General features: G+C 41.2%; 1 protein-coding gene across 5 annotated transcripts in view; it reads left to right on the top strand.

The window, feature by feature from the left end:
* The window catches only part of TBC1D5 (TBC1 domain family member 5), a 365,348-nt gene that overhangs the window by 159,596 nt on the left and 191,872 nt on the right, over positions 1-13,880 (top strand). For all 5 annotated transcript variants that reach the window (XM_014051938.2, XM_014051928.2, XM_087712828.1 and 2 more), the window contains one exon: positions 2,755-2,821. In XM_014051938.2, the coding sequence (XP_013907413.1) occupies positions 2,755-2,821 (67 nt within the window). The remainder of the gene's footprint in view (positions 1-2,754; positions 2,822-13,880) is intronic.

Below are 13,880 nucleotides of genomic sequence, written 5' to 3'. Positions count from 1 at the left end.
TAGAATTAAAAATGTATAATTGTATGGAGCAGATGTTTTCATAAATATTTGGTATAATTAATTTCAACTAGGAACAAAGCAATTGCTCTTTTTCTAAATTATGTCTTTCCTTATGCAGATAATTTAAAAATACTGTATTTAATATTGTTAATGAAACAAATATATCGGTTAGATTTTCACAGTGAAAAAGAAAGAAGACGATTGTATTATATTTTGATTTTCAAATCAATTAAAAAGTATTCTAATGTTTATAAAAATGTTTATAAAAATATATTACAGTAAATTCTAGCTCAGCAGGAATCTTTTTGCATATATAATTGTTAGTATTAGATAGTATTGCGATACCTTTTGACCCATCCACCCCCAGCAGTTTTCTTCCAAGGGCTAAAATTTAAGAATTCTATATATTAGCATCATATTGTATACTGTGTCTGCTGTCACTACAGAAAAGAAAAATATCCACTTATTCTTCTTGGATGCCAATTTACTTTCCTTGCTATTTCTGCATTTATAAAAATACCGCTTAATTGAGAGAGCATCTTTTTAAAAAAGTTTTAAAATAAGCACAGCTTAATTGTTTTACACCTGAAAGCTCAACTGCAGCTGCAAGAAATTTTGAGCAAACCAGTATTCTTGACTGATCTGTCATCTACAAAGTGTGCAAAGAAAAATAGGTAGCTGTCATTAAAATTACATTTCAGCTTTCAATAACCATTTAATGAGTAGTGTAATTATATAAGTATGGTACCTCAAGTACTTCACTCAATAATTAAAAATAATCTCATCTTTAAAGTGAAAGCTCTAATTATTATTTGACTTAACCAGGACCACTGTTATGATCTCCAGTGGCATCTCAGAATGTTTTGAAGGTATAAATTAAAACTGAATAAATCATTAAATTATTAAGCTTTAGATATGCTAAAATGAAAGTATGTGGTATTTTAAAAATATGCAATTGGATTTCACAACTTTGTAATGTAAGCAACTTCTTTCCTTTTCCCTTTTTTCTCCTCTAAGATCACAGATTGTGCCCTTTTAAAAATATACATATTGCTATATAATTTTTTTTCTTTTCTTCAGAGCAGAAATCATGGTGATTAATAATGATCAAACATTAACTATTTTTTTACAAAAAATAATACAATATTTTTCTGGTTATATTATTTGTCCTTTGATTTGTAAAAAGTAGAAATTTGAAATTCAAAATGTTAGATTATCCTAGCAGCAAATTACTTTTCTTTTATAACTTTAATAATAAATCTATGCAATTTACAAAGAGAAAAAGAAAAAAAATCATTTTCATTTCAACTACAAATTTATATTGTAGTCTGCAATTAATAAATAATATAGTTTGATTATCCTTGTTCACTCCCACCCCCGACAATATTTAAGTAGAAAATAACATGAACAAATGTTTCTATCTTAAATCTGCGATTTTTGTTACTATAATACTTCTAATCAATTATCTCTATGAATTGATTTTTTTTTCAAAATAAACATTGAGGATCTTCTATTGTTCCAATCATTAAAAAAGTGGGGAAATGTGCTTAGAAGTACCTGTAAAGCAATCAATATATCAATAGCCAGAAAATCCTTGAAAAGATGAGCAGCAGGTTTGAAAGTGCATAAAAAGAAAAGTAATTACTAGAAACCACTATGTTAAAGATAGACCTGGCCAAATAAATCTGGTTTTTAAATAAATCATACAGGTTTTTTTTAATATAAAGTGATTAGATTAATAGACCAAAAGAATGTTGTGGTTTTAAAATACTTAAGATTTCAATAACAAACTCGACATTGTTTATAAAATAGAACTGTCTGAGATGAATGTTTCCACTACCTGATGAATTTGTGGTTGGTTGAATTGCTATACCCAAAACTGTGATCCTTAATGGATTTATATATATCGAGGGGTGTATGCAGTGGGGTACTTTAAGGCCTTATCCTAGGACCAGTGCTCTTCAACATCTTTAAAAATACCTTGAATGAGGGATAAAAGAAAACCATCAAATTTGGGAGACAACAGTCTGGAGATGGGGACTTTCTTAACACATCACAAGACAGGCTTAAAGTTTAAATTATCTCAGTAGTTTTCCCAGTATCTTTCCATCAGTGTTTGTGCTTTTGCTACTGCTTGTCTTCCCTTTGGCCCATCCATTTTGATCTTTGAAATGCCTTTCCAGAAACCTTGAATTAAGAAACTTTGTCAAATTTAATCTGCTAAATTTGAAATCACTAAGGTCCATGAAATAAGTTTTTACTGTCTTTCAAAAGAAATGTGCTACGATAATCAATCTGGAGATTAAACTGCACTGTTTGTATTTTAATATTACCATTAATGTTCATTAGTAAAATTTATAGGGAAGGAGAAATTTATAAAATTTGATTTGTGAGAGCTCTTGATTGAGCTATTAACGTGACACCTTTTTCCATGCAATTTTATTTTTCTAATATCATATACTGTGTTTGCTTTTTAGTATAGTACAAGATAGCTATTATCAGTTATTGAAGCTCAAACTAAAACTTTCCATATATAATGGTAAAGAAGTCTATAGAAAACTATTTATTATGTAGTGACTAAAAATATTTTAAGCATAGCATAGGAATTATAAGTCTTACAAATATTGCCAAGATATGATTGTGCATGTTATCGAGTTTCACAATTCTCTAATCAAAGGTCTAGTATTTTAATATATTCACATTTATGCATTTTGCAGTTAACATGCTGAAAACTCTCGTGTTTTATAATTTTAGATGCGTCAAATGAAAATGGAAGAGTACAGCTTACTTTGGATTCTGATGGGATATTTTTATCATATAGGTAAGAATTTTCCAACTTTTCTTTCTGGACAGTTTTTCTTAAATTTACATTCATAAAGAAAAAGGAAATAAAGTATATTTATATTCATTATATATAGATTACTTTTTTTGACCCATGAAATATGGCCTTATTAAAGGGGAGGGCTTATTGTTTTTGGGTTGCCGGGCAGCTGCTCCATTGCGACCAGGCACACCTTCAGGACACACCTTCAGGAAGCTGTCACAGCAGCAACACAGCAGCCATGAGGTGGCCATGCTCGCGAGCAACCGCCCAGCAACCACCTTTCTAGCTGGGCACAGCGCCACTGACCGATGTAGCGGTACCCGGAAGGCACCATGCAACGCAAGCGTATGTTCGCTGCCCTCCGCCTCCCACCTTGGGTTTCTTTTATCAGCTTTCAAAGCATGGAGAATGGATGCCGCTCTGGAAGTACGCTCTATGGTAGCTCACAACCATAGAGCGTACTCCCAGAGCGGTATCCTACCTCCTTGCTTTGAAAGCTGCAACGGAGGACGGATGCTACTCTGGGAGTACATTCTATAGTTGTACGCTCTGTAGCCCCCCCCCCCCCCCAATCATAGAGCGTACTCCCAGAGCGGCATCCGTCCTCCATGCTTTGAAAGCCGGAAAAAAAACCAAATGGCGGGCGGCGCCAGCAGCGGACATGCCCTGGCTCTGCAGAGTTAGCCAAAGCCATCATGAGCCTGTGAGTCATGTGAGCAGGGAGCGGAAAAGCCACTCATGCAACCCCCCTCTCCAGCCATGCAGAGCCCCATTTACTCACCTAGGGGCATTCCGAAGGGACCGTGTCATGAGATGCGGAAGGCAGCGAACAGGTGCTCGCGTTGCTTGGTGCCTTCCAGGTACCGCTAGATCGGTCAGCTGCGCTGTGCCCAGCTGGAAAGGGGGGGTTCCGGGCAGCTGCTCGTGAGTGTGGCCACCTCATGGCTGCTGTATTGCTGCTGCGACAGCACAACACAGCCATTCGATCCTGAGCCTGTGCCCGGCTCTTCGGGAGCCTGCTCACAAGAGAGCAGTTGCCCGGCAACCTTCCTCTTCAGCTGGGCACAGTGCAGCTGTGGTATCCCGAAAGCAACAAGCAACGAGAGCGCCTTTGCCCCACACCTCGTTCCCGCAGCTTGGCGCCTTCGGGATACTGCTAGGTCGGCGAGTGGCGATTGTCCATGGGGATTATTTTCGGGGGTGGGCTTATATTTTTGCCCATGCATTTTCGGGGAAACACGATGTGTGTGTGTGTGTGTGTTTGTTTGTGTGTGTTCTCATAATGTTTGCTGAACTTAAATCAAGTGAATCAGAAAGATGATTCTAAGATTTTGAATCTACAGCTTTGCTACTGCCAGTTATTGTGATACTTATTGTGTACCTTCACATTTTATTTTAAAAATATAAAAGAAACACAGTATATTTTGGAATATCTATAAATAAACTTCTTATAATCAGATAGTAAAATATGTTAAGGAAGTTAGTTGTCAATTTTAAATTTACTTCCAATCCTCATATAATTTTACAAAAATTATCTTTCTGTGATTGTCTATGGAGATTCTCAGTCATTCAGGTCATGGCTGCCCCAAAGGTGCTTTTTCAAAAGGCAACTAGACTTTCTTTGCTTTTTCTTGAAGACATTTTGCTTTTCATCCAAGAAGCTTCTTCAGCAATTGTCTGTGACTGTTTCTTTGAATACTTTCAAGCTGCTAGTTAGATTTTTACCAATAATCATCTTGACTTCCATTAGTCTATTTTTCAATTATTAATTTCCCCCCAAATTTTGCAAGTATTTCATTAAATGAAATTATATGCTGTCAAATCTCCTAATATTTTGAACAATTCAATTTTTAGATGTGATTGACGATTGTAGTTGGAGGATGACAGATTGGGGAATGTTGTGTCAAGTGAGGAGTCACAAGGTTGAGCTGCATAATTTTTCAATATATTATAGTTCATCCACAATCAGCCACATAGTTAGATTGGATTTGGCATTTTTATCCACCAACCGAGTCCTTCTCAAGAACCTGGGATAACAAGTATTACTGTCTGATGGTGTTAAAGGTACCTCAGGCAATTGACTAATGGTTACAGTATTTTAATAATGTTGTTCAAGTAGAACTCCAGTTGTTTTGGCATTGCATCTAAGAAATCTGTTACTATTGATACTATTTTTGCTTTTTTCTGCCACAGTTCTTCTACTTATGCAGGTCTTTGAATCCACAGGATTCAAAACAAAGTTTCTCCAGTTTTTTTCTTTCTCTCAGGCACTGCCACATCCCCCATTCATACTCTTTTGTCTTTTTTTATATCATTTCTTTAGTTTGGAATGTTATGTGGCTGGTGCTTGTCTCTTTAATAAAGAACACTTTATCTTCTTTACTGTCTATTACTTTGTTATTTTGTGGCCCCAACAATTTTTGTGTGTAAGTAAGTAGCATTTCTTAGATATATTCCAGTGCACCATTATTTCTACTTGTTTGTAGTCAGTCTGTGTGATATTTTTGGAGCAGCTAGCTAGGTGGTCACCTACTACTGGTACTGACTGTGCAAATACTTTTTCTTGTCATGTATCTTTTTTATCCATTATTTAGTCTTTCTTGTTATATACAATCTCCATTCAAGTTGGTCTTCTTGCAGTTTTCCAAAATCATCTTGTCAATTAAGGCTGATCCTAATCCTTAATGTGCTGATTTTATTTTCCAACCTTATCTTCCATTTTAGTATTGCATTGTTTGGCTTTTTCTTTTTTTGCTCTTTGTTGATTTTGCAATTCAGTTATTCAGTTACAACTGCATATCAATTGGTTTGCTTCTTGCTGTGAGTTGGAATTTATATTTCATATTACTGTATTGATATCTTTTAATTCTTGTGCTAGCTGTTTCTTTGGAACAAGCTTCAATACAACCTTATTCCTTTTTTGCATGTGCTGTTCACAATCTTTTGTTTCACTTTTCTTCTTTATTCTTTCTGAGGAGAAATCAGAAGAAGGGGTGCTTAATTTCAGAATGAAAACAATTCAGTAGCTATGCTGACTTCCTCCATTACTGACTTCCCCTGGTTTATCTCTATAATCTGAGTTATTTCTGGCAAGGCTTCACTTTCTTTGCCTAGAGTAGATATTTTCAATTCTTCCAATTCTACTTGGTATAAGTAGAATTGGTACAAGTATAAGGTGAATACCTTATTTCATATTATAAAATGATGTTGATCTTCTAGCCTCTGTTCTGTTACTTACTTATTTATTTACTTAATTAATTAGCATACTACATCTATGGAGGTCATGCATATGGACAAACACAAATATAAATTTAAGATTTACTTTCCAGCTTTCATTTCAGAAATCCTGCAGCTGCTGGCTCTGATTGCTAAGCACTAGTCCTGAGTGCTATAGCCCAGAGGTGGGTTGCTGTTGGTTTGCCCAGGATCGGGCAAACTGGTAGTGGCAGATGCCAGATTCCGCCCACCTGCACACTTCTGCACATGCACAGAAGCATTGCGCAATCACATGCATGTGTGCACGAGTGAACAAATAGTAAAATAAATTGCAACCCACCACTGCTATAGCCCATTTATCACTAGCTATCCACTAACTCTTAGTATTGTCCTTTATGACCTGACCGATAACTGATCCAGTATTAGTTTTTTATGTCTCACCATACTATTTAAGGCAAAGACACTCTTGTTCTGGCACCTTTGATAAGACATGTCCTGCATGGTTGAACTTCGGGCATAAGTCTCATCTGCCCACAACCATGTGAAGGTAGTGCCTCTCCGGGGGCACCTTGTTATTACTATCGTTGGTTCACATTGGGATATATAGACTAGATCTAGCAATTGGGTTCATTATTATTATTACATATAACATGGCTGTCAGTTCTTTAGCTGGTGTTGGCCTTTATATATATTAAGTCCTTTGTAAGAACCTAGGAAGTCATAATGTTTTGGTATAGTATCAGAACAGATACAAGCAGTGTAGCCTTTTGTCATTGATAGATACTTATGTTGTCAATGGGCATAATTTTCTAAGTGCTGGTCACAAATGTGCCGATAACCATTTTCACCATAATCTTCCCAATTTCATTTTCAAATCTTGATACTTTGTGATCTTCTCCAATTGTTTTTCTTCTACTCTGGGATTTCCTGGTATTGCTACATCAGTTACCCACATTTCCTTCTTTTATCATTAATATTATTTCTAATTTCTTATATTTTATTTATTATTTATTAATACAATGCAAGGATTAGAAGGTTATCTTACCCAAATTGCTAGCTGATTAAAGAATGCAGTACTGTAGTATGCTGTCAGATTACCATCTGGTTTCTGTTCAAACACTTGAATCAGAAAACTCAAAAAGGAACAGTTCAGAGTTTCCTAGAACATTCTTTTCCAATTTTGAACAGTTCTTATGGTTAGAAATTCTCTCCTGAAGTCCAGTCAAACACAACTTTCTTTTTTGTAAGTTAAATCCATTGGTAATTATTAAGATACTATTCAGAACAGTATTGCCCTATAGTCTATATAAGGGGTGTCCAACTCACATTATCATGGTGGCATCACATGATGTATGATGTTCCTCTTCACTAAATAAGGTGCATGGCCAGCACATGGCGCATCTGGCTCGTGGGCCAGGAGTTTGACAGCCCTGGTCTATATGGTAGTTTTTCATATACTTTAATGCATTTATCATATTTCTTCGCAGCCGTCTCGTGTCACCTGCAGGTTAAGCATACCCAGCATCTGTAGCCTTTACGTACAACTTCTTTTTCTCCAGCTGATGGCATAGGAGGGTCCAGAAGTGAGAATTCAATCCTTATTTGCCCAAGAGACTTAGTCAGAATTGAAGCCATGCCTCCAGCTTCCCCTGCTGACTTCCAAATTCCGACTCAGTCTTGCCCAAAAAGAGATGCATTTTTTCATTGCTGTGAGTTAGTATTTTAGTTTTAGTGTTATTTTCCTTTAACTTACCCTTTTCTCTGTTGCTTTGACTGATGGATGATGGGGGACTTGGCTCACAAGTTCTTTTTCACCATATTCGGTTTGTGTCTGAGACAATTAGAGCCGGGGGCCTGTTGGAGGCTTTACCAGAGGTTTCTTATTAAGGTGCTGCTAGCTGTGCCGGCTATTGGGGCTTTGCTGTGGTGTCCTTTTACATTTTCCCATTGTGGTCGCCTATTGTGAGCTCCCTCGGAGACTGACTTGCCGCTGGCTCTCAGAGGCAATAGCAGGCTGCCAGTGATGCGACAGGTGAGGGGGAACGCGGTCAGAGTGCTGGTACTTCTGCAGGGCTTGTGGTGAAGCTGCAGCCCTGATCCGGAGCTCTCGGGGGCGTTTTTTCCTCGCAGAGAACACCAGACTTGGTTGCATGGCTTTCCACATGAGTATATAGAACCTCATTTTGGAGAGGACCTCTTGGTGGTGGCCATTTTGTTGGTGGCCACAAGGTGGTGGCCATTTTGGGAAGTCCTCTGCTGAGTCATGAGGGTGGTGGCCATTTTGTTTGCACCTTTTTCCGCCACAAGGTTCATTGCGATTGCCAGTATCTGTGGAGAAGGTTGCAGATTGAGCAGCAGTCGCAGGTCCTGGTTCTAGTGTGTTTGTTTTTTCCACATTTACGATGGCTGATCTCCCCAGGAAATGCCCCTCTGGAGTGATGCAGAAGGAAAAGGAACATGCTGGTCCTTCCAAAAGCTCCAGGAAGAAAAAGGCCTCCTCATTAGATCCTCCAACCCTAACAAAGCAATCTCCCTCCAAGCAGGGAGGTAAAGGGGCTGGAGAGAAGTCCAAGCAGGGGGGTGGAGATAAGGCCCCCTTGCCTTCTGAAAGATCCCCCCTTCTAAGGGCAGCACCACTCTCTCCCTCTCCTTCCCCCCTGAGGCTCTCTGAGTCCCCAAGGGCCAGCTTTATTTCACCACCCCTTTCGGAGGTGGAGGACATGGATGACAAGTGTCAACCATTTGCTTGCCTGGATGCTGCCCCCAGATGGGATCATAGGCATAAGCTGGCGCCCAGGCCTGGGCCTAGCAATACTGTGAGCGAATTTGATGACCTACCTGATAATATCCAATCTCTTATTCATCGAGCCATTGTGCATGGCATAGCCCTTCAGGGTCATGTGGAGCCAGGCAGATATGGTGCTGGCGGTGGTATGTTCAGGATCCCGTTGCTTGCTCGGACAGAGCGCAGAGAGAAGTATCCCCCTCCTTGAGGAGTGAGGTTTCAATCCAGGAAGATGAGGAACAAAAGGAGACTGAACTCTCTGATGACAAAGGTTTGGCACCTGATGTCTCAGCTTTTGCTGGTTTGTTTCCTCTTAGTTTGTTTCGTTCCTTGCTATTCAAGGCCAGAGGTACTGAAACCATCAAGACTGAGGCTGACAAACAAAAGGAGAAAGAGAAGAGGGCGGAGGCCGATGCTTCAACCTCGAAGACAGTGGCTAAGAAGAAGCTTTTCTTTGTTGAGCCGGCAGCTCAGAAGGAGGAAATTCCCGTGCCATAACTATTTCTGGATGTCATTCAGAAGCAGTGGGCCAAACCAGGTACCTTCCCAACTCCGGGTGGGAATGACAGGCATTTCTATAATATGGAGCCTGATTTTTCTCAAGCATTGCAGCTGCCGGAGGTAGATGCCCCTGTGGCGTCCCCTACGCCTATGGTGGCGAGTGATGTGATGGACAACTTAAAGGCTGAGAATAAGAGGACTGAATTGACATTATGTAAGGCTTTCCTAGCTGCAATGTGAGCGATAAAGGCCGCCTTCTCAGCTTCTTTCTTCAACCGAGCCACACTGATGTGGCTTGAACAGATGCAAGAGCATGTGCCATTGCACGACATACAGTTGCTCCAGGACATTGGCAAGGTCATGGCTGCAGCCCAGTTTTCAGCTGATGCGACCTTGAACGCCGCTAAGTTTGCTTCCAGGGTGCTTTCCTCCTGTTTCAGCTAGGCGGATGGTGTGGCTCCGGAATTGGCAGGCGGATGTCAAGGTGAAGTGGAAGCTGACGGCGGGCCCATATGCAGGGAAGAAGCTGTTTGGGGAGGTCCTGGACCCTATTCTTATCGAAGATAAGAACAAATAGAAGGTTTTGCCTACCACGACTAAGAAGCAGGAACACAAGTATACACCTTAAACATGTAGGCCACTTTACAGGGATTCCGACATTGACTATCATTACCAGACTAGGAATTTTCAGCCATGTCAGGATAGGGGGCAGGATAGGTCTTCCCACAGGGATATGTCCCGTTTTCAGTCCCTAGGTAAATGGCCCTTTCGCGGGGGGGGGGGGTCCTGCAGAAATAGATTAATGGGCTTTGGGGGCTCCTATAGGTGGCAGGTTGGCGTTGTTTGCCAATCGTTGGGAGAGTATTACATTAGACTTCTGGGTCCTGAATATAGTGAGATTTGGCCTAAGGCTGGAATTCCTCTCCATTCCCCCGAATTCTTTTCGAAATTTCACGTCCTCCAAAAGTGAGGCCTAAAGGCTGCTTATGTGCCAGGCCATCAACCATTTGGTGGAGATCCAGGTGGTTGAATTGGTTCCAAGGGAGGACTGGGGCAAGGGGTTCTATTCAAACTTTTTTGTGGTTCCAAAGTCGTCTGGGGGATGGAGGGTGATTCTTGATCTTAGAAGGCTGAACCGTTTCCTAATTTACAAACGATTTAACATGGCTTCCCTTCGATCCATCCAGGATGTCCGGAAAGGCGATTATTTGACGTTTATTGATTTAACAGAAGCCTACCTTCACATATTAATTTTTCCCAAACACAGGAAATTCCTTCGGTTTTCCTATGCTGGTACCCATTACTAGTACAGGGCTCTTCCTTTTTGTGCTGTCTTCAGCTTCCAGGACCTTTACAAAGGTCCTGACGGCTCTGGCTGCTCATCCCTTCACAGTTCCCTTCAGGCTTCATTGTTATTTAGATGACATCCTCCTACAGGAGTAGTCCCTGGATCAGGATCTGGGCCTGATGGTGGAAACCCTGCAGAGATATGGGTTTTCTGTGAATTTCCAGAAAAGCCATATGCGGCCTTCTACCAGGCTGTTGCATTTGGGGGTGGTCACAGCCTGCGTGGTTTTCCTCTCCCAGGATCGCAAGGCTAGTCTAGTCAAACTGATTCGGCAGGTACAAAAAGAGAGGCAGGTGCCTATCGTCACCTTGTCCCAGCTGTTAGGGAAAATGATATCTTGTATTGATCTGGTCCCCTGGGCGAGGCTCCATTCTAGGTCCAGACGTGGTTCCTCCTGTACCAAAAGAGTAAACGCAGCACCTCCCCTTTTTGGGTTTAGGTATCCCCTCAGGTGTGCCTTTCCTTGAAATGGTGGGTTTCTTTTGCCCTGACTAAGGGGTGTGTGTTCAGGGAGCCGAAAAGACTCACCCTGACCACGGATGTGAGCTTTTATGGTTGGGGGTCGTTGCTGGGTACACAATTGGCACAGGGCCGCTGGTCCCCTTCAGATCTTACTCATAACATAAATTGGCTGGAATTGCGGACGGCTTATCTGGCCCCCCAACACTTTTAGGCTCTTGTAGAACACAGACACGTCCTGCTATTGACAGACAATGTAGCTGCAAAGGCGCATGTAAACAGGCAGGGAGACACGCATTCCAGGGCCCTCTGGGCAGAGTCTCAACATCTCGGATTGTGGGCAGAGAGACACCTGCTGTCCATCAAGGTTGAACACATCTCTGGGGAAGCAAAACACCAAGCGGATTGGCTGAGCAGGGCCACAGTGGATCAGACGGAATGGCAGCTGGACCTGGAGCTGTTCGAGGAGATCTGCCAGATGTTCGGACGGCCAGAGGTGGACCTCTTCGTGTCTCCAGAAAACGTCCAACTCCCCAGGTTTTTTACGAGGTTCCCAACTTGGGGAGCTGAGGGGAGCACTGCCCTATGCAGCAAGTGGCTCCAGGGGTTGCTTTACGCCTTTCCCCCACTCAAGTTGATTCTGGGGGTGCTGGGGAAGATTGTGGCAGAGGGGGCAGAAGTAATCATGGTTGCCCCATATTGGCCACGCAGACCGTGGTTCACGGACCTTGTAGGTCTGTCCATTGCCAAACCATGGAGGATCCCACAAGAGAGGATCTCCCTTCGCCAGGGGGTCCTGGTTCATCCGGAGCCGCAGTGGCTCTGGTTGACCGCCTGGTATTTGAAAGGGAGATCCTGAAGGAGGTGAAGTTCTCCTCACGGGTGATTCACACCATTGTAGCCTCTAGGCGCCCTTCCATTACCAGAATTTACAATGCCACATGGCCTACCTTTTGTGGTTGAAGCCTCCGGAGGACTAAAAAGGACCCTACGAGCAAACCAGAAGTTACTTCCGGTTTGCTCAGAGGGTTGGTTTAAGCTCTCCGGAGGCTTCAGAGACCTTCAGGAGGCTTCCTCGAAACCTCTGGAGGACTAAAAAGGACCCTACGAGCAAACCTTTTAAGCCCTCCAGAGGCTTCAGAGAAGCCTCCTGAAGGTCCCTGAAGCCTCCGGAGGGCTTAAATTGACCCTCTGAGCAAACCAGAAGTGACTTCTGGTTTGCTCGTAGGGTCCTTTTTAGTCCTCCAGAGGCCTCGGGGAAGCCTCCTGAAGTCTCCGGAGGGCTTAAACTAACCCTACGAGCAAACCGGAAGTTTGTTTCCGAACTTCCTGTTTGCCCATAAGGCCTGTTTTTTGTGCTCCGGGAAGCTCCTAGGCCTCCGGAGGGCCTCCGGGGAAGTGGGGGAGGTTCTTTTCGCCCTCCCCAGGCTCCTATAAAGCTTCTGGAGCCTGGGGAGGGCGAAAATGGCTTTAAAAAAGGGTGAACTCAGCTGACAGGGCATCGCCTCATGTGCCCTGACAAATGGCTCTGCGTGCCACCTGTGGCACAGGTGTCATAGGTTCGCCATCCCGGAAGTAGGATTTTATCAAAATAGAATAGATAAGAACAATGACTTCTCTTACAATGGCTGTATTATTATTTTTATCCTTCACATTTTCTCTATTCCCTCTTATTAGTATCATATATGGTTATTATTAGTTTGTTACTTTGCATATATGTTGAGAGCTTCTGTGCCAGAGACAATTTCCTTGTGTATCTAAATACACTTAGCCAAATATTCTATTCTGTTCTGTTGTGTTGCATTTAATTCCATTCAATCCCACCCCATTCCATTCCAATCTATTCCATATTTTGATACTTGTGCCTAGAACTGCATTTGCTTGTTTTGCAGTTGACTCATACTGTTGCTCATGTGCAGTTTATGATCCAATGAGAGAATTTTTTTTTTTGCATATACTACCCACTGTGTATCTTCAATCTTATATTTATGGCTTTGATTTTAGCTATTTAAATGTAATATGTTTACTCTCTATTTGCCCATATTAGAATTTGTCTTGCTGTATTCTGCTCATTGTTCTGCCTAGCTTCTCAAGATTACTAGATTCTATTTGTCACACCCCCACTTTTTCATCTGCAAATTTGATCATCATATTTTATTATTCTTTATCCAAGCCATTTTGAAATATGTTGAATATTACATAGTTTATATTGGAGTCCTGAATTATGACACACAACTGTTCCTTTCAGTTTGCTGCAGAGTAATTTTTATACCTTGGGTACAATTATTCAACCACATCTTATCCTTCTAATGGTGGAATTACCCAGCCCACATTTTATCATTTTTGTCTTTGCATATCTCTGGACCCTCCTTCAAATATTTTTGCTGAAATAAAGATGCTTTGTACTTATTTTACCCCAAAGCCAATTAAACAAACACTTTTTTAAAAGATCAGTTTAGTTGGATGTGAAGTGTTATTGATAAACCTATTCTATCTTCTGCTGTGCAATGCTTTCTTTTATAAATGTTTAAAAACCAAGTATTTAATTATCTTTTATACAGTTTTGTTTACTGTCAATGTCTAGCATTAAATGTCTCCCATGATAGAGAAGATCCATCTTCAAGCAGTTGCTATATGATACTCAGTTGTTTTCTGTTTATATAGCAGCACCTATGCAATTGGTATTAGTGACCAGCCATGTCTGTATGCATGTCATCTTACAATACACTTATTCACTGTTTAGGCCT

The sequence above is a fragment of the Thamnophis sirtalis genome, unplaced genomic scaffold (assembly GCF_051295495.1).
Source record: "Thamnophis sirtalis isolate CommonGarterSnake01/CBP01778 unplaced genomic scaffold, rThaSir2_p1.2 scaffold_4, whole genome shotgun sequence".
Taxonomy (NCBI): domain Eukaryota; kingdom Metazoa; phylum Chordata; class Lepidosauria; order Squamata; family Natricidae; genus Thamnophis; species Thamnophis sirtalis.
This window is presented reverse-complemented; position numbering and strand designations above follow the sequence as displayed.